Source organism: Hemiscyllium ocellatum, chromosome 13 (genome assembly GCF_020745735.1).
Source record: "Hemiscyllium ocellatum isolate sHemOce1 chromosome 13, sHemOce1.pat.X.cur, whole genome shotgun sequence".
Lineage (NCBI taxonomy): Eukaryota > Metazoa > Chordata > Chondrichthyes > Orectolobiformes > Hemiscylliidae > Hemiscyllium > Hemiscyllium ocellatum.
In genome coordinates this window covers 81,802,689-81,821,243 of record NC_083413.1, presented here as the reverse complement: position 1 = coordinate 81,821,243, position 18,555 = coordinate 81,802,689, and the positions used below count along the sequence as shown (strand labels likewise).

The 18,555-nt window shown below is 42.2% G+C and overlaps 1 protein-coding gene across 2 annotated transcripts in view; it reads right to left on the bottom strand.

The window, feature by feature from the left end:
* farp2 (FERM, RhoGEF and pleckstrin domain protein 2) overlaps positions 1–18,093 on the bottom strand; it is a 193,049-nt gene extending 174,956 nt beyond the window's left edge. For both annotated transcript variants that reach the window (XM_060835025.1, XM_060835026.1), the window contains exons 1-2: positions 18,033–18,093; positions 15,185–15,406 (exon numbers count right to left, since the gene is read on the bottom strand). In XM_060835025.1, the coding sequence (XP_060691008.1) occupies positions 15,185–15,379 (195 nt within the window). In that variant the 5' untranslated portion in view covers positions 15,380–15,406; positions 18,033–18,093. The remainder of the gene's footprint in view (positions 1–15,184; positions 15,407–18,032) is intronic.
* Between the last annotated feature and the right edge of the window lie 462 nt (positions 18,094–18,555).

Sequence of the window (18,555 nt, the reverse complement as noted above, 5' to 3'; positions counted from 1 at the left end):
TTTCAGTTCGAGGGGTTCGTGCCCACTCGTCATGCCAAAGTACTTTAAAACTAGTGAAATATCTTTATAGTGTCGTCACCATTATAGTGTGATAAACGTAGCAGCCAATTCATACACAGCAAACATCCACAAAGAGCAATATGATAGTGTTACTGGTTAATGGGTAACATTAAATAAGACACCAGAATTCCCCTGCTCTTCAAAACAACATCAGGGATCTTTCAAGCCCACTTTACAAGACAGGAAGCTCTTGGTTCATCTGACCCAAAGGATAAGGTATATCTAAGAGTGCAGCACTCCTGCAGGACTGCACTGTGGTGTCAGATTGAAACCTGGCTCAAATCCACAACCTTATGCATCAAAAGGTGAGAGTTTGCTACCAACTGAGAAAGAGCAAACAGATTAGTGAAGATATGAACTAAAGGCTCGGTCATTAGGAGACTTTAAGATGCAAGCAATGTTGTCAGCAAAAGAGTAATGCAAAGAGAACTTCCAAGTGTCAGCACAGGATGACTTATTGCTCCTTGGCAGAAAATGGTACAGAATGCTTCCATGCATTTCAACATCAGGTATGATGATACTGCACCTTGAAGAGATATGTTCTGTCCTGTTTCTCTTGTCGAGAGCTGTCGTCAGTGGTCATAAAATATCTCCTCCAGACAGGCAGTTAGCAAAACATCTTGGAGTTCGCCCTAAGTGTTTTTTTTCAAGACAACAGGGTCAGGCTCACGCAGACTGAAAAAGAACTTTAGCTTTACTTTCAGTCAGTACAGTAGATATTTGCTGGCTGCAGGAGCTGGACACTTGAATTTTCTGTGTGGCAGATTTCTTCTTTCAGTGTTTCTTTCATCTGGACTGGAGAAAGACCACACGTGAGAATGATAACTGTCACTGAATTGCCTTTGCCAATAGTATATTTATGGGATGCTGCCTATATTGGAATAGCTGATGATTAATGATTATATAATACATTACCTTGTAAGTATTTTAATAAAGTTATGCATTCTTCTTTTTTGTTGTATTTTAACCATGTTGTAACAATAAAAATGGTGTATTGATTCGAGCCTGGTCATGGACCAATCAAATTACATCTGGAATACTTCCCTCTTACAAAATCTAAACGTTGGAGTCTAGTCTATCTCCATAATATACTTTGGGGGAGGTCCAAGTCTAGTCAACAATATAGGACTACAGTGAACTTACTGAAAGATTTACAAACAAAGAGGTCAAGAGTGATAGGTCAGCATTGTTGAGGAAGGGTTAGTTTGCAGGCAATACAAATTTGAGTGACCTGGTGAACTCAATCACAGCAGATAAGTTGAGATCCTTAGCAGCAGTCATGGCATGGTAGGAATAATGCTGTACTATGCATATGGAAAAATGATAGAAAGATGGTAAAATAATGGAAGTGAAACCTCAAATCCAGCTCAAGGAACAGGTACAAAGATGAAACTAGCGGCAATGTAACCACTAGATTGACTAACCTTGGTAACATTCAGCATAATTAGAATTCCAGCTCATTTGCAATATTGCTCAGGCTATCACACAGTACTTTAACAATCTCAGAGTCAAGGATGGTCACAGACAGTTAAAGTTATGTGAGATCAGCATGTGCATAGCAGCTGAACGCATGCCCACAGCTATCAATAACAGGAAAGCAATAATGAAATGAGGAAGGAGAGGAGTACAAGGATGAAAGCACAAGGGTCAATCGTTTAGGGCTAGGAAGAGTATTACAAGAGATGAGGTGCTCTAATAAAGAAAGAACAGGATCACAAGAGAGCAATGCTACAAGGGTGGGGAATGGAAGAGAGGTTGTGCAAGATGACGGAGTGTCAGCAACACTTAAGGTGACAAAGAGATCCAGAAACAAAGGAAACGCTGTCAACAGCATTAACACATCTCTATATAATTGGTACACTTCAACCTAAAGACCTTTTGTTAAAAATGGTTTAGAAATTAGTAAGGAGGAATTTGGCTCATTAATCTTTTTTCTTTTACCTTAAAAGAAAATGGTCAACAAACAAAGAATAGAACAGAAGCTTTTCTTTCAAAGTACAACGAGACAGCTCTCAAAAGTCATAAGCACACACAAACAATGACCCATACCACACCTTCCCCCATACCTAAATTTATGAAAATCGATTTATAAACTACAGAAATCAAGCAAATAATGGGACTCTGTAGGGTGTAGGCTACAATGGGGGGGGGGGGCCTCGGCCTGTGCTGGCTGACTCCACAACGGTATTATAACCATTATATCCGACCACGATTTGCTGGCTTTACGACCTCCCTTGTGAGCCACAAAGCCTCTCTCTACAGGCCGTCAATATCAAAAATCACACTGAAGGGGGTGAAAGTACATAAGAGGAACAGATCACCCAATCCCTGAAACTTGCCCCACAACACAATTGGATAATGACTGAGCTGGATCTTAGCTCCATCCACCTCCTGCGACCTTCTACATCTTATCCAATAAATATCAAATGCCTCCTGGAAGAGAAGGGAAGGGAAGGGTAGAGTTCCAGATTTACACCAGATTTATGCAAATAAGCATTTCTAGACATCACCACTTAACAGTCTAGCTCCACCTTGAACACTATACAACCATTTCCCTTGTAAGGGCTTCGGCACCAGAGGAAATTCTCGCTGCTCTACTAAATCTTTTAATCATTCTAAATACCTTAATTAGATAACTCTTAATCTGCTATACTCGAGGGAACACAAGTCTAGTTTCTGCAACCTGTCCTTATAGTTTAAGTCTCCAAGGCCACAGTTATTTTGGTGAATCTGTACTCCACTTCCACATAAGTCTGATACATTGTTCCTGAGGTATAAATGTCCAGGACTGAACGCAGCGCTCTAAATGGGGTCTGGCCAGAGCTTTATACAAGGCCAATGAACTTGCACCGCTTTGCATTCAACAAGACCAAAACTCCACTGCCTTTTTTAATTGTATAGTCCTTGCTTTAAATCTTGTGGTTGCTTCATTTTTAAGTTGTTTAGTGTTTAGGGCCTGCCTCTGCAATGTGCATCTCCATTTTTGTTCTTGATATTGTTGGCGGAAGAGTTGCACTTCGTCATCATCAAGAGAATGGACCAGTGCTGTTGAGAGATTGGTCTACAAATTCAAGCAACATGTCAGCCCTACCACTCCCCTTGCCCCTATTCTGCTTGCTGGCTCGCTGCAAAGGGCCTCAGTTCTATTTATTCACTGCATCGACGTCCAGGGACTGGGGACACAGATTCTGCAGTTCAGGGGCATAAAGACTCCCTGGGAGCTATTGAGCAACATGGTAGCTCAGCGGTTAGCACCAGGGACCCGGGTTGAATTCCCGCCTCAGGTAGCTGCCTGGGTGGAGTTTGCACATTCTCCCCGTGTCTGTGTGGGTTTCTTTCCATAATCCAAAGATATGCAGGTCAGGTGAATTGCCCATGCTAAATTGCCCATAGTTTTCGGTACATTAGTCAGGGGTAAATATAGAGGAGGGCAATGGGTCTGGGTGGGTTACTCTTCGGAGGGTCGGTGTGGACTTGTTGGAGGTGAAAACAAGGGTCAGCCATTTGCTACCTAGCAATTTGCCAGAGATGCTTTGCTAGAAGGTTTTTTTTTAAGATTAGATTCCCTAAGTGTGGAAACAAGCCCTTTGGCTCAACCAGTCCACACCCGACCCTCCGAAGAGTAATCTACCCAAACCCATTTCCCTCTGACTAATGCACCTATTACTATGGGCAATTTAGCATGGCCAATTCACCTGACCTGCACGTCTTTGGACTGTGGGAGGAAACCGGAGCATTCGGAGGAAACCCACGCAGACATGGGAAGAATGTGCAAACTCCACAGACACAGACACAGACACAGACACAGACACAGACACAGACACAGACACAGACACAGACACAGACACAGACTGGAATTGAACCTGGGACCCTAGTGCTGTGTGACAATAGCGCTAACCACTGAGCCATCAGGCACCCCAGTCTGGTGTACACTAACTTCATCAGTAATGGAATCATATAGCATGTGTAGAGGCATCCAAATATGGGAAACACAATGTTATCTCACGTTGCAAAAATAAGCAAACCTCATTCCCAAAGGCCTAAATGAAATATACAGAATTGCACTCCCTCTGAAAAATGATAACCGCCATCAGGTCTTTACATGGAAAGCAGGATTAATTAAAAACATACCACTGCTAATACAATACACACCGGGGAATCAGAGTCAGGTTCAACCAGTCCAGAAAATAACTACACCCACACAAGTTCCATTCTTCTGTGCCAGATACATGCCAAGTAGACTGCAGCGATAGCAAGCTCCACTTAACCTTGAGCACAGACGTAAGTGCCACAGAGGCTGAGATAGCCTACTAGCCACTGCAGACAGAAAATATCGAAAATCACTCCCAGACGAATAAATAGCTTTAATACATGAGACCATTGCCACTTTAAACAGATAATTTACAAGTAGCTACCTCTGGAAAAGCACGTGGAATTCATTTCCAGCAGCAATACAGATTCAAATGCCAAGCACAAGTTTTAATCTTTCCAAAAATGAGAAGGATTAAAGCACCAACTGAACCCAATTTCCAACAGACAGTTAATAACGACAGGGAAAGCAAATTTTAGCAGGACTTATACACTGCTTAGTACAGTCCTAGGGAGTGCTGCTGAACAAAGAGACCTTGGAGTGCAGGTTCATAATTCCTTGTAAGTAGAGTCGCAGGTAAATAGGATAGTGAAGACAGCATTTGATATGCATTTCTTTATTGGTCAGAGTATTAAGTACAGGAGTTGGGAGATCACGTCCTGTACAGCCACAACATTGGTTAGGCCACTGTTGGAATATTGCGTGCAACTCTGGTCTCCTTCCTATCAGAAAGATGTTGTGAAACTTGAAAGGGTTCTGAAAAGATTTACAAGGATGTTGCCAGGGTTGGAGGATTTGAGCTATAGGGAGAGGCTGAGCCTGTTTTCCCTGGAGCATTGGAGGCTGAGGGGTGACCTTATAGAGGTTTATAAAATCATTAGGGGCATGGATAAGATAAATAGACAAAGTATCATCCCTGGGGTGAGGTCGTTCAGAACTTGGAGGCATAGGTTTAGGCTGAGAGGGGAAAGATATAAAAGAGGCCTATGGGGCACCTTTTTCACACAGAGGGTGGTACATGTATGGAATGAGCTGCCAGGGGAAGTGGTGGAGGCTAGTACAATTGCAATATACTCATCCAGATGCCTTTTAAATATGAATAGGAAGGGTTTGGAGGGATATGGGGCAGGTGCTGGCAGGTGTACCTGGATTGAGATATCTGGTCGGCATGGACGAGTTGGATCAAAAAGGTCTGTTTCCATGCTGTACATCTCTCTGACTCTAGGAGCTAAGTGGCGCAATGAGCTCTCTATAGTGATATGACAAAAGCGCAAGAGTATTTTAAACAAACGCCAAACACACTGCAGTGTAAAACTCAAATCACTTTTTCAAAAAGCAGTAGACCACTGAATGGAGTCTTTTTTTTTTAAAAATGCAATACTTCCTGTTGAACTCTATATACTGCCAGAGTGTGCAACACCAAGTGTTCAATGAAACCACACACAGATTTCCATTATTACATTCCCCCATACAAAGATCATATTTCACAATACTGGAAACAGAACGCCAATTCAGATATTTAAATATTCTTCAGTTAGATGATGCTGGAAAGACTCCAAGTAATCGTTCCCACATTTTCTACCCTCTCTTTAAAGCTGTTCAAGTCATCATGAGACAGTTTTTTTTTAAATGGCTTTTTTATCATCCTCCACTTTATTCTCCAAACTTCTCTTGACTGAGAAATGTTTCTTTAGATTTGGAAATCTCGCTTTTTTTAAAGAAAGCTCAGAGAAGGAAAACCAGGAATTTTAGACCCAACGTATTGGCAGGAAGTGATTAAGATCTAGAATGAAACATAGCATAAGTGTACAAAAAATGCTGAAGAGAAACTCTCGACTAATCAAGGAGTGTTGGAAAAAAATAAATAATCAGTATGGAGCAGCAAATGCCCGGAAAGTCCAACTGAATATTTTTGAAGAGGTGATTATAGTCTGTATTTTATTTACATAAACTTCCAAAGGCATCTCCCATACAGTCTGCTAGCTGATCAGAATTCATAGAATTTAAAGCAACTTACTCATTTAGTTTGGAAACGAATTGAACGTCAGGATACAAGAGTAGGGATAATGGACAAGCACTCTCAAATTTACAGGATGTGAGACAGGGTATCTCGCAAGATTCTGTTGTGAAGCCTTAACAGTCCACCATTTTTACTAACAAATTGGGTGATTGATTGAAAGAAAGCCATATTCAAGTTTACCTGACATTGCAACATTAAGCAGCATCTTAAACACCGGAGAACGAAAGTGCAACATTACTGGAGATTATCGCTGGATTACACAAACGAGTGAAACTCAGCAAATAGATGTTAAAGTAAGTAATGCTATGTTATCCATTTTGAACCAGTAAAAGATGGAACAAAGTATCTTTACACAGTAAAAGCTAGAAAACGTATGCCCAATTACACTTGGGGTTCGGGTCCGTTGGTCAATAAGATACCATGAACAAACAAATTACAGTAAATACTGAAAAGAACAAATGAAGCAGAGTTTGGGAATTGTAATGTTACTATACACCTTTCATGCACAGAGACTGCTCAATCATTAAGCAAATATTTTTCAGTAGCAATTTTTAGTTCAAAGACATTCCTCAAATCTAATTGTTTACAGAACAGGTTCATGGAGTGAACACAGCTGCTCTGGTTATAACAGTATCCCTAAAAACACACACTGACAGCAATACAAAACACAGAATTAAGCAAGAAATATGGCAGCTAATTTGCCAAGATATAGAATCCCCACAGTGCAGAAAGAGACCACTGAGTCTGCACTGACCCTCTGAAGAGTATCCCATTCAGACCACGCTACCCCTCCCCAACACACACACACACCCCCCCGCCGCCTCCCCAACTTGATCCCCATAACCCCACATTTTTAACATGGCTAATCCATCAAGCCTACACATCCCTGGACACTACAGACAATTTCCCATGGCCAATCCACCTAGCCTGCACATCTTTGGACTATGGAAGGAAACCTGAGCATCGGACAAAATTCAACACAGTCACCCAAGGATGGGATCGAGTCCAGGTCCCTGTCGCTGAGGCTGCAATGCTACCGTGACACCCTGAAAATCCTGAATTAGTTTTCAAAAGTATACACACAAGACGCACGCAGACACACAAAAGTCTAATCTCCATTATGCAAGTAGAACAGTTGATGTATTGCTGAAAAGAAATAGCTCATGGTCTAGAATTAGAGATTTAATTAATTATCTAAGGATAGCTTTGCACTACATGCAGCTCTGAGGCGGTCATCCATTGGAAATGCTAATCAGGGAGGTGCAGCTGGTTTTAAGGGTACATTAAAAGATCCAACATCACTTGGAGGATAAGGGAGTTTTCCCAGTGTCCTGCCAGCTTTTATCCCAAAACCACTATCATTTAGTCCATAGTTCAACATTCTCTTCAGCCTGCTGTTTACAGCTTCCAGCTGCCCATCAAGGTCAAGTCTATTATAAATCCACTGCCTAGAACAATACCATGCAGAACACAGCATCCACTATCACACTGACCTATGTTCTCAGAGGCATGTCAACAAATCTAATTACACCAAGCAACAATTTAACAAATTCTTCACCTCACTCTTTGCAGGACACTGACACTACAAGTCAGCAATATTACTTGTGAAGAAAGCCCTGCTAGTTGTACTATCAGACTTTCACACTGTACTCGAACACCTGATTTAAAAATATTAAAAGTAGGCTACTCAGTGGTGCACCTCTACTGTTGCACAAAGCGTTAGTCTTGGGCACAAGGGATTTCTACCAACAAAGTGTTCAAATGCACATATTACTCAAAATATTACTTTACTATACAATTTATGGGTTTAAAGAATCATTTCTATTTCCCACCCTCATCATTTCTGAGGGAAGATCATCAACAATTATTAATCCTGCCTGCAGTCAATCCACAACCTGTTCACTACCAAATCAGCCATTGTGCCACTCAGATTCCTTGAGAAGATTAATCAGGAATTAAACATAGGATATTAGGGTGGCATAATGGCTAGCACTGCTGCACCAGGGACACGGGTTCAATCCCATCCTCAGTGTGTGAAGCTTATGTGGGTTTCCTCCAGGTGCACCCATTTCCTCGCACATTCCAAAGATGCTCCAGTTAGCTAGATTGTCTAGAGATGTTCAGGGTAGGTGGGTTAGCTACGATAAGTGGAGGACAGGGAGGATCAGCTGATTCTGGGTGGGATGCTCTGGGAAGGTCAGAGCCAAGTCAATGGACCGAATGGCTTCTTTTAGCCATGCACGGATTCTATGATTCTTTCTGGTCTGGTGGTTGAGTGCCATACCAAGCAGTTTTTCCCCATCCAACTAGCGATCAGGAGGTTTCTGATGACGCTGCGGCCAAGTGGCCTAATGGACAAGACACTAGCCTCCTAAGCCAGGGATTGCGCCCTGAGATTTGTCCTAAAGCTCTTGCTAATTGTATGCAGCATGGTGGTTCACTGGGTAGCACTGCTGCCTCACAGCACCAGGGATCAGGGCTCGATTCCACCCTCAGGCGAATGTCTGTATAGAGTCTGCACATTCCTCCCCACTCAGTGTCTGTGTGGGATTCCTCCTGGTGCTTTGGTTTTTCTCATGGTCACAAAGATGTGAGGTTAGGGTGGACTGGCCATATTAAATTGCCCCAGTGTGCAGGGATTAACCAGGGGGTGGGTCTGGTGGGATGCTCTTCGGAGTGTCAGTGTGTCACTTGATGGGCCAATTGGCCTGCTCCCACACTGTAGGGATTGTTTGGGGGCGGCATGGTGGCTGGACGGCTGGCACTGCTGCCTCACAGCACCAGGACTCTGGTTCGATTCCAGCCTTGGGCGACTATCTGTGTGGAGTTGGCACATTCTTTCTCCCCACGCCTGCGTGGGTTTCCGCTGGGTGCTCCTGTTTCTTCCCACAATCCAAAAACATGCAGACTTAGGTGGCCTGGCCATGCTAAATTTCCCATAGTGTTCAGGGATGTGCTGGTGCATTAGTAAGGGATAAATGTAGGATAATAAGGTAGGGGAATGAGTGTAGGTGTGGACTTGCTGGGCCAAAGGGCCTGTTTTGACACTAAGGATTCTATGAGTATTTCAACTACTTTAAGAAACCTGGGTGGTGAAGGAAGACAAACTGAGGGTGGATGGAAAAAAACAGCATTATCAGAGTTTGAACTGCTCGGACAACCTAAATTTTTTTTAAAAAAATACACTGTTCAGCTTACAGTGCTATCAGATACTTTAACATGCTGCATATGAGTTTATGCTGAGTGAATCGCCTCTACGTTGCTCTATCAGTTAGTTTTGAGTCAGCTGTACTTCGTTACACACCCTTCAAATCAAGGGGCAAGCCCGTGAAAATTAAAGCTTTCAATGTGAATTTGGTCATGCTTTGGTCAATAAGGCTTTTGAAGAATGACTGGAGTGTAGACTGGAGTAGTAGTTTGGTTAGATAGGTTGGTTCCTGGGCCAAAACACAAGTTAACTAAATAGCCTGTAATTACTCAGAGTATCACTTTTTCCTTTTAAACAACAGTGTAATTATGTCAGTCCTCCAATCCTCTGGCAGCATTCCTGTGACCAGGGAGAACTGAAATATTGTGGTCAGAGCTTCAAGATTCTTATAACAGCTTGCGCCTCTGGCAATTTAGCCACTTCCAAAGATGTCAAACCATTTTAGATTTTCTCACTTACCGTACTCATTATAACAATGTTTCGCATTCTTCCTCCTTAACCACATGATCGTAAGTCCCCTCTTTTATGAAAACAGCTGCCAAGAATCAAGGTCACTCATAATCCACCTTTATATACAGTTCATGTAAGAGGAGAAAGTGAGGACTGCAGATGCTGGAGATCAGAGTTGAAAATGTGTTACTGGAAAAGCGCAGCAGGTCAGGCAGCAGCCAAGGAGCAGGAGAGTCAACGTTTTGGGCATGAGCCCTTCTTCAAGAATGAGGAAAGTGTGTCCAGCAGGCTAAGATAAAAGGTAGGGAGGTGGTGTTGGAAATGCGATAAGTGGAAGGAGGTCAAGGTGAGGGTGATAGGCCGGAGTGGGGGTGGGGGCGGAGAGGTCAGGAAGAAGATTGCAGGTTAGGAAGGCAGTGCTGAGTTCGAGGGATTTGACTGAGACAAGGTGGGGGGAGGGGAAATGAGGAAACTGGAGAAATCTGAGTTCATCCCTCATGGTTGGAGGATTCCTAGGCGGAAGATGAGGCACTCTTCCTCCAGCCGTCCTGTTGCTATGGTCTGGCGATGGAGGAGTCCAAGGACCTGCATGTCCTTGGTGGAGTGGGAGGGGGAGTTGAAGTGTACAGTTCATGTTCCTGGTCCTTAATAGACCCCATCCTCTTCTGGGATATCCTCTTGCTCGTTGTTTACTTATAAAACATTGTTAGGAATTCCTCAAACATTGTTAGGAAGTCCTCACTTTTATTTACCAGTATTTTTCCACATTCCCTTTATTGCTTCTACTTTCATTACCACTACTGCTTCTCCAGGCTTTCTGCAATATTAAGATCACACAGGCTTTCCTTTTTAGCTTCATCTAACTCTGCATGCAGTTTGTCATCTAGGAAACAGATTTGGCTGTCCCACCCGCATTCTTTGTGTAAAGATGTTCACTCGAAACCCTCAAATCTCGAATGCCTCCCATTGTTCTGACACCAACTTACCCTACTAAGTAGCTGCTCCAATCTACTTTTGCCAAATCACTCCTCAGTATAGTGAAATGTGTATTCTCCCAATTTTGTCTTTATCCTTTTTCATGACAATGCTAACCAACTGAATTATGATCGATACCATCAGAAGCTCTTTCACGAGCCCAGCCTCATTCCCCAAGATTAAATTCAGAAAAGTGACCCTTCATGGGGTTTGCCATACATTGACCAAAAAAGATTCTGAATGTAATTTAGGAATTCTCTGTCTGTTGTAGTTTTTACACTGACTGTGTCTCTATTAACATCAAGGTCAACAAAACTCCACACTTTTACTCCAAAACTCCGTTCTCTAGCTCCACACTCTATCCCTTTCCTTGTCAACAAATAAGTAATAAAAACAGTGCTAGAGAAACTCAGCAGGTCTGGATGCATCTGTGGGGAAAGAAAGATTAGATTAGATTAAATTCCCTACAGTATGGAAACAAGCTCTTCAACCCAAAAAGGCCACACCAATCCTCTGAAGAGTAACGCGCCCAGACCCAATCCCCTGCCCAATATTTACCCCTGATCAATGCACCTCACACTATGGGCAATTTTTGTTTGGCCAATTCACCTGACCTGCACATCTTTGAAGTGTGTTAAGAGTTAACACTTTGAATCCAGTGTAATTCTTCTTTGGATCTGTTCACAACCCTTATGAGATCAGACTTCATATTTACACAACCAAGATGATCTCTCTGCGGCTCGATAATAATGCCACATTTCCATCCCCCCCACCTGTAAAAACATCCATTTGTCACCTTTAGTCTCCACAGTTCAAATGTACTCCAGTCAACCTCTTAATACTCCCCTCTGCGATTCAAACATCTTAACTCAGCTAGTCCCAGCTCCCCATCACAGACACAAAGAATGCTGAAGAAACTCAGCAAATCTGGCAGTATCTGTGCAGAATGAAAGTTTCCGAACAACAATCATACTGTATTGAAAACATGAACTCTATTCCTCTGTCCTCAGATGCTGCCAAAGGGTTTCTGCTGCATTCTATATTTGAACCAGATTTCCAGCATTTGCAGTACCTGCCTTGAGCTGGTCCCATCTCACCAATTTTTGCTGGCCTACTTTGGTTCCCATTCAAGCAACATTTTCAATTTAAAATTCTCATCCCATTTTTTCAATTACCTCCATCATCTTATCTTTCCCCACCTCCGTAACCTCTTCCAGCTCAAAACTCAATCTAAGTTTGTCCACATTTGCCTAAATCAGCTTTCAATTTAGCCTGTGGCATTCCCTTTAACCTGCTATGTTTCAAATTCTGGAATATCCTCCTTATAGCTTTCCATCTCACTTTCTTCCCTGAAGACTGTCCAAAACCTGCCTTACACCAAGCAATTAGTCATCTGACCTAACACCTCATTAGATGACTTTGCACCTGACCTTTTTTTTTCATAATGGTCCTGTGAAGCATCTTGGGACATTACATTCCATGAGAGGGGCTAGATAAAAGTACGTCCTTGTTATTGCCTTATTCATTTGCATTTGTCAGAAATATGCCTCCAAATTTACTCTTTCATATGCCCATGACTGTTCACATGTTTACAGAATACACTCCCAGCAGTTTGACTGTCCCTACCTTGGTTGGAATGGTTTCTTTCGTTAATATTAGAGTTTTGTTTTTTAAAATCAGTCTTTAGACAATAAGACTAAGACATAGGAATAGAAATTAAGCCATTCAGCCCATCAAGTCTGCTCTGCCATTCAATCATGGGTGATAGGTTTTTCAACCCCATAACCTTTTAATCCCTTGGCAATCAAGAACTTATCTATCCCTGGTTTAAATATATTCAATGACCAGACCTCCAAATCCTTCTGTAGCAATGAATTCAACAGATTCATCACTCTCTAGCTGGAGGAGTTTCTCCTTAACTCCATTCTAAAGAGTCTTTCCTTTACTCTAAAGCTATGCCCTCGGATCCTCGTCTCTCCTGCCAAAGGAAACATCTTCGCAATGTCCACTCTAAATCTTGCAGCATACAGAATATCCTGCACAATCAGACTTCCCCCAACACCCCCCCCCAACCTTCTAAACTCCATTGAGAGTAGTCCCAGAGTCCTCAAACGTTCCTATGTTAAGCCTTTCTATTTCACCTGAAAACATTAGTCATATTTAAAAGTGGCTCATAATCACTAAAGTCAAATCATACTTCCATGTGTCAGTCTGCATCCTCAACTCATCTATTTTATTCACTAGACTCCTTGTTTTATGTAAATATCATTAAGTGAAACCAAACTCCTCTTAAAAACAAAATATTGCAGATGTCACAAATCTGAAAGGAAACAGGAAATGTTGAGAATATTCAGCAGGTTTAGCAGCCTTTGGAGGAGAAATCAGTTGCGCTTTTCAGTCAAATATGACTGTTATTCAAGTCCAATGAGTCACATTTAGGCTTTTTTTTTAATCTTCCAGTGTCAAACATCTTTTGCTCCAATTTACAAAACTCTCTCTGAATTTTCTGCCTCCCACTAAGTTTTGCTTTCTTCCCTGTCTGAAGCTGCTCGGCTGGTCATATTTCCTCTACAACTTGCTTAAATATTAACTTATCAATACTGATTAAATATCAGTATTAATCCTAGTGCAAATCTCCTGTAATGGGAATTCCAAGATAACTGACGTTGAAAGGTCAGGAATTATTTACCCAACCAAACATTCCTCAGGACTATAAAATGTAATTGCCAAAACAGGACATGGATAAGAGAGGCCTTCGGGAGTTCCAAGGAAGGGTCACCAGACTCAAAACACTAACTCTGATTTCTCTTCACAGAAGCTGAGCTTTTTCAACAATTTATGTTTTTGTTTCAGATTTACAGCATCCAGAGTACAACGTAACATGCACCATCACATCAAGTAACTAGACACAATGTCTTCAAGGTTTTTATATGCATTGATCGACCCAACACACTACTAAGTACTGCTCAGTGTTGGGATGTCATTCTTCACAACAGCTATTCCAACCTTTCCTTTCACAGCCCCTAGATCGAGTTTAGTCCTACAGAAAAAGATGACTGTCATTTCATATTGTGTCGAATTCTAACAATCTTACCCTTTTCCAAGTTGAAGAGGTCAGTCACCTGACTACCATCCTAATTCAATTATTCAACACTATTACTTGGACCCTGAAGCTCTGCTGTGCATCTATTCATGGCAAGAATTTTAAAATGCTCAAGAAGCAGTGACTACAAAGGATCTGACTCAACTGTGCATTATTAGAAGCCTTTTAATATAAAAGTAATTTACATGTGACGAAAAGTTAATTAGGCTTTTGCAAGATAGGAGCAAGTCCTTGAGGAATTACCTATTTACCAATATGGTCAGGGGTGGGAGGAGGAGAACACATTGGTATGTATAAGTGAAATTTGCCAATGACAGCATATAGGAGACCAAACTCTCAAATTTAAATGTGCTACCTAGACAAACAACTGTATGCTCATAGTCAAGCATATCGCAACACACCTCGACTGATGTGACAATTCAATTAAATTTTGTTCTTTGCCCATCTGGTGACTTAGTAATTGACCATCACAATCTAGCACCTTTTGTGCTTGATATTTAACTATTGATGTACAATCCACAACTGTAAGTCAACACTGAATTCTACATAGGTTCCATAGAAATTTGCTTCACACTCAGCGCATTTCAAATTTTAAGTGACAATAGATAAAGAATTTACCACTGGACATACCACTTTTAGGACAAAATTAATTCACTCTTGAGAAACAGTGGGGATGCAAACTAGCAAATTTAGTTCTCAGATCAAGTTCTAAAGCTAAACATAAATACTATACTGTGACACCATCTTAAATACCACAACTGCTGTGATCTATTTGATAACAGGTATTTATCCAACTTGCTCCCCTACTTTCATCATGGGGTTGGCTCACATTCATGAATTAGTTCCAAAGTACCAGCTAGCCAATCATTGCAAAAATGGAAGTATCAAAAACATTTGCAATGGTCCTTGGGGTAATATAGTATGCCATGCAAACCTCAACAGATAATCCAATCAAAGATGATATAATCAAGTGATTGAATGGGACACTTTAACAAAGTAGTGAATTGAAGATCCATGACAAGTATGCATGCTGGAGTAGAACAGGCAACTTGGCAACTATGGATCACAAATCTCTGCACATTAAGGTATCATACCCGTTATCATTGTGCCAGGCTGATGATGGGACTATCAGTTGGACCTTACTTTTGTTGTATCTTGTAATTCCTAACAGCAGATAAAGGATACCTTTATAAGCAATGGTTGCCATTATTCATTCCAAAAGAAAAAGCATAAATTAGCAAAACTACTCAACTTCTACTTTGAAAATAAAATTCTCACCTCAACTTCAACTTGCTCCTGTACATCATCCAGCAACAGGACTGTAAGTTGGATTCCTTTGCCCCGGGCTTTCTGAGATGATGCCAGAGAGAGGCTTTGCCCTGGCTCCAACGTACTGATCGCTGCATTTGTCTGTGTTCCGAGTCTAGCCCCTGGAGTCTGCAGCACACGATACGTTCCCTCCATCTCATCCATAGCTCACCAACAGGCAGCAGATGTTGCCTGGGAAAAAAAAACTATCAAACTGATACATTTGCCAGGTCATGGCCAAATTACACACAAGCTACTTTGGTGCAAGACATAATATTTTATAAAATATAATATATGCCAATATCACATTACAGCTGAAATCAGGGAGATGGACAAAAGGACAAACCATTGAAGTATTAAAGATTGGACCAGACCAGCATCATAAGCTATTCTAATACACTCTCTTCTCTGCTTATACTTTTGACAAAGGAACTATTTACAAACTGATCACTCAGCTTAATAAAGTGCATTCACATCTGTCTATTTCTGACCATCTCTCTCTCAGTCTCAGCACATACAGATTGTACTACTTTGCTTGGAGCTGTGGAAAGCCAAGTCACTTAAAAATACTGGAACAGATATTAGTGAGAGATACAACAGAATCTTGTAGTAGACAGAGGAAAGACAGACACAAATACATTTACATAACATCTTTCATTTTCTCAGGATGACCACAAGTCACCATCTGAGTTCAGAGGAAGGGCACTCGACCAGAAATGTTAACTCAGATTTCTTTGCACAAATGCTCCCAGACCTGCTGAGGTTCTCCAGCAATTCCTGTTTTTGGTTCTGATTTTACACCTTCTGCCATTCTTTCAGTTTCCACAAATCACTAATTTTTCTTCAAACTGTGCTGTGAAATACAAAAGTATCTTCGAGTGAAGAACTCTCCGTGGGTTTTGCAGAAAGGACAGTAGTCACAGATGTACAGACATAGATTAAAATTCCCTACATTATGGAAATAGGCCCTTCGGCCCAACAAATCCACACCAACTCTCCGAAGAGTAACCTATCTAGACCCATTCCCCTTCCCTATATTTACCCCTGACTATGGGCAATTTAGCATAACCAATTCACCTAACCTGCACATCTTTGGACTGTGGGAGGAAACCAGGCCATCCGGAGGAAACCCACCCAGACACAGGGAGAATGTGCAAACTCCACACAGTCACCAGAGGTGGGAATTGAACCTGGGTCCCTGGCGCTGTGAGGCAGCAGTGCTAGCCACAGTGCCATCCATCTGAAACAAAGAAACCGACTTTCAAAATGGACTAGCACATCCTTGAACACTAACTTCAAAAGCATTTAAATCAAAAATTAGTGATGAGCATGTTCTTAAAAGGTCCTGCAAATGTCATGTATTTGATGAAGATTGCAAACCTGTACAAACGAGCCACACTTCTTTTCTCATCTAAAGTCAATTCGCCAAATTAAGGTTTAAAATGACAAAATGCACTAACTACCAACATATAACATCACCAACTAGGAGGTTTCAGGATCTGTGCTGACTTACCTAATCACTGCTGGGAAAGCAGTGAAGGTGTTAAAATCAAAAACCACACAAGGGGGGAGAAAAAAAGAAATGTGGATGCTAGAAAGCCAAAGCAAAATCAAAGTGCTGAAGAAACTCAGCAGGACCAGCAGCATCTGTGGAGGGCTCTGCCCAAAACAACAATTTTCCTGCTCCTTGGATGCTGCCTGACCCGCTGTGCTTTTCCAGCAACACATTTTCAACTCTGTGGAGAGAAAGCAGAGTCAGTGTTTCAGGTCAGCAACCTTCATCAGAACTCGATCCAAAGGTACTCAAGGTACTGTTACAACAACCCTTTGGCCTGAGCAATACCCAATACTTTCATTATTTGAAAAACAAGCCTGGACACATCCACTTAACAGGTGATCTGTCATCATCCAAACTTTCGGCATCTACTCTCACCAAAATGTTCAACCCCAAAACCTTTCTGCAAATTTATAATCCCCAAATCCATTCTGAAACATAACTATAGATCACTACTTTTACTCAGCCTTCAATAATTTTGAACACTACTTGCTTCATGGAGCTTTTGTCAACATAAACTCATGTGTATGAAAATGAGCAAAGTAGCTTTACACAAATACTAGAGTTACAGTTTCACCTTCACTGGAAAATTACAGCAAATTTTAATTTTCCAAGTTGACTTTTCAGAATGTTTGCTCATAAGATTCAGAAGTATCCTATGGAAAGCGCTTATCACCATGCTCCTGGTTAATTCTGGAGGTTACATTGCAGAATGGAAGCTTTAAAGAAAGGTCAACAACCATAACAGCGTATCTTCCAAATCAATTTAGCCTCCGATTGGTGTTCCATCTAAAACATAGTAACTTTAAGTTCAGTATTTCACAAGGACTGGGCTGCAATAGGAGCCTGGAGTTTTGCAGTTACACCTCAGACTCACGAAAGGGTGTCAAAACGACACTCCGTACGATTTCTCCCTTTTAACTCGACCGAAACAACGCCTAGCACCACTTCATACCACAGCACCAGCCACAACCCTGCCCACACCCCCTGGTCTGGATCCAGCAGGGTGTTAGGGCAATTAGCACTCCGACAAAGACAAGCAACACTTAACCATATTTGTTCTTTGTTCCCACGAATCTATTTTCACAATCTTCTTAAATCTCAATGCATTCATCCTCACCCCTTCACTCCCTCTCCTTTACTCTCTCTCCCTCGCTTTTCCCCGCCTCGCCTCTCCTCTCTTTCTCTTTTCTTCTTTCTCTTTTATTTTTATCTTTCTCTTCCCCCTTTCCCTCGCTCCTGCTGTTCTTTCTCTTCCCTCACCTCCACTCTCAGCGCCGCTGCAGCCAACCGTCCTCCAGCGTCGCCATCTTCCCCCTCAGCCCCGCACCGCCCCCTGATTGGCTGAGCCTGCCCCGCCACGCTACCCAATGGCGATCTACGATGTGCGGTCAGGATTTCCATTGGCCGGATGGAAACATCACTCCTGGAAGCAATTGGCTGGGAGGCAGAAGGGGGCGGTGATTGGTCAGGACAGCAGGGTCGGCGCACCCTATTGGTCGACAGTGAGGCAGGGGTTGTGTGCTGCTGGTGGGAGAGACAATGGGGCGGCTACAGGGAGGGAAGGTGGGGGAACAGGGAGGAGTGAGATGGAGGAGAGGGAGAGGATGGGAATGATGGAGGGAGGGGGAGAGAGAGGAGTGTAGTGCGGAGGGGAGGAAGAGGAGAGGTAGCAGGGGTAAAGAAAGGAGGGCGAAGGGAAAATAGGGGAGAGAGGGAGGAGGGGAGGGTGAAAAGATGGGGGGGTGACAGTAGAAGAGGGGAAGGGGTATGGGAGGAGGAGATG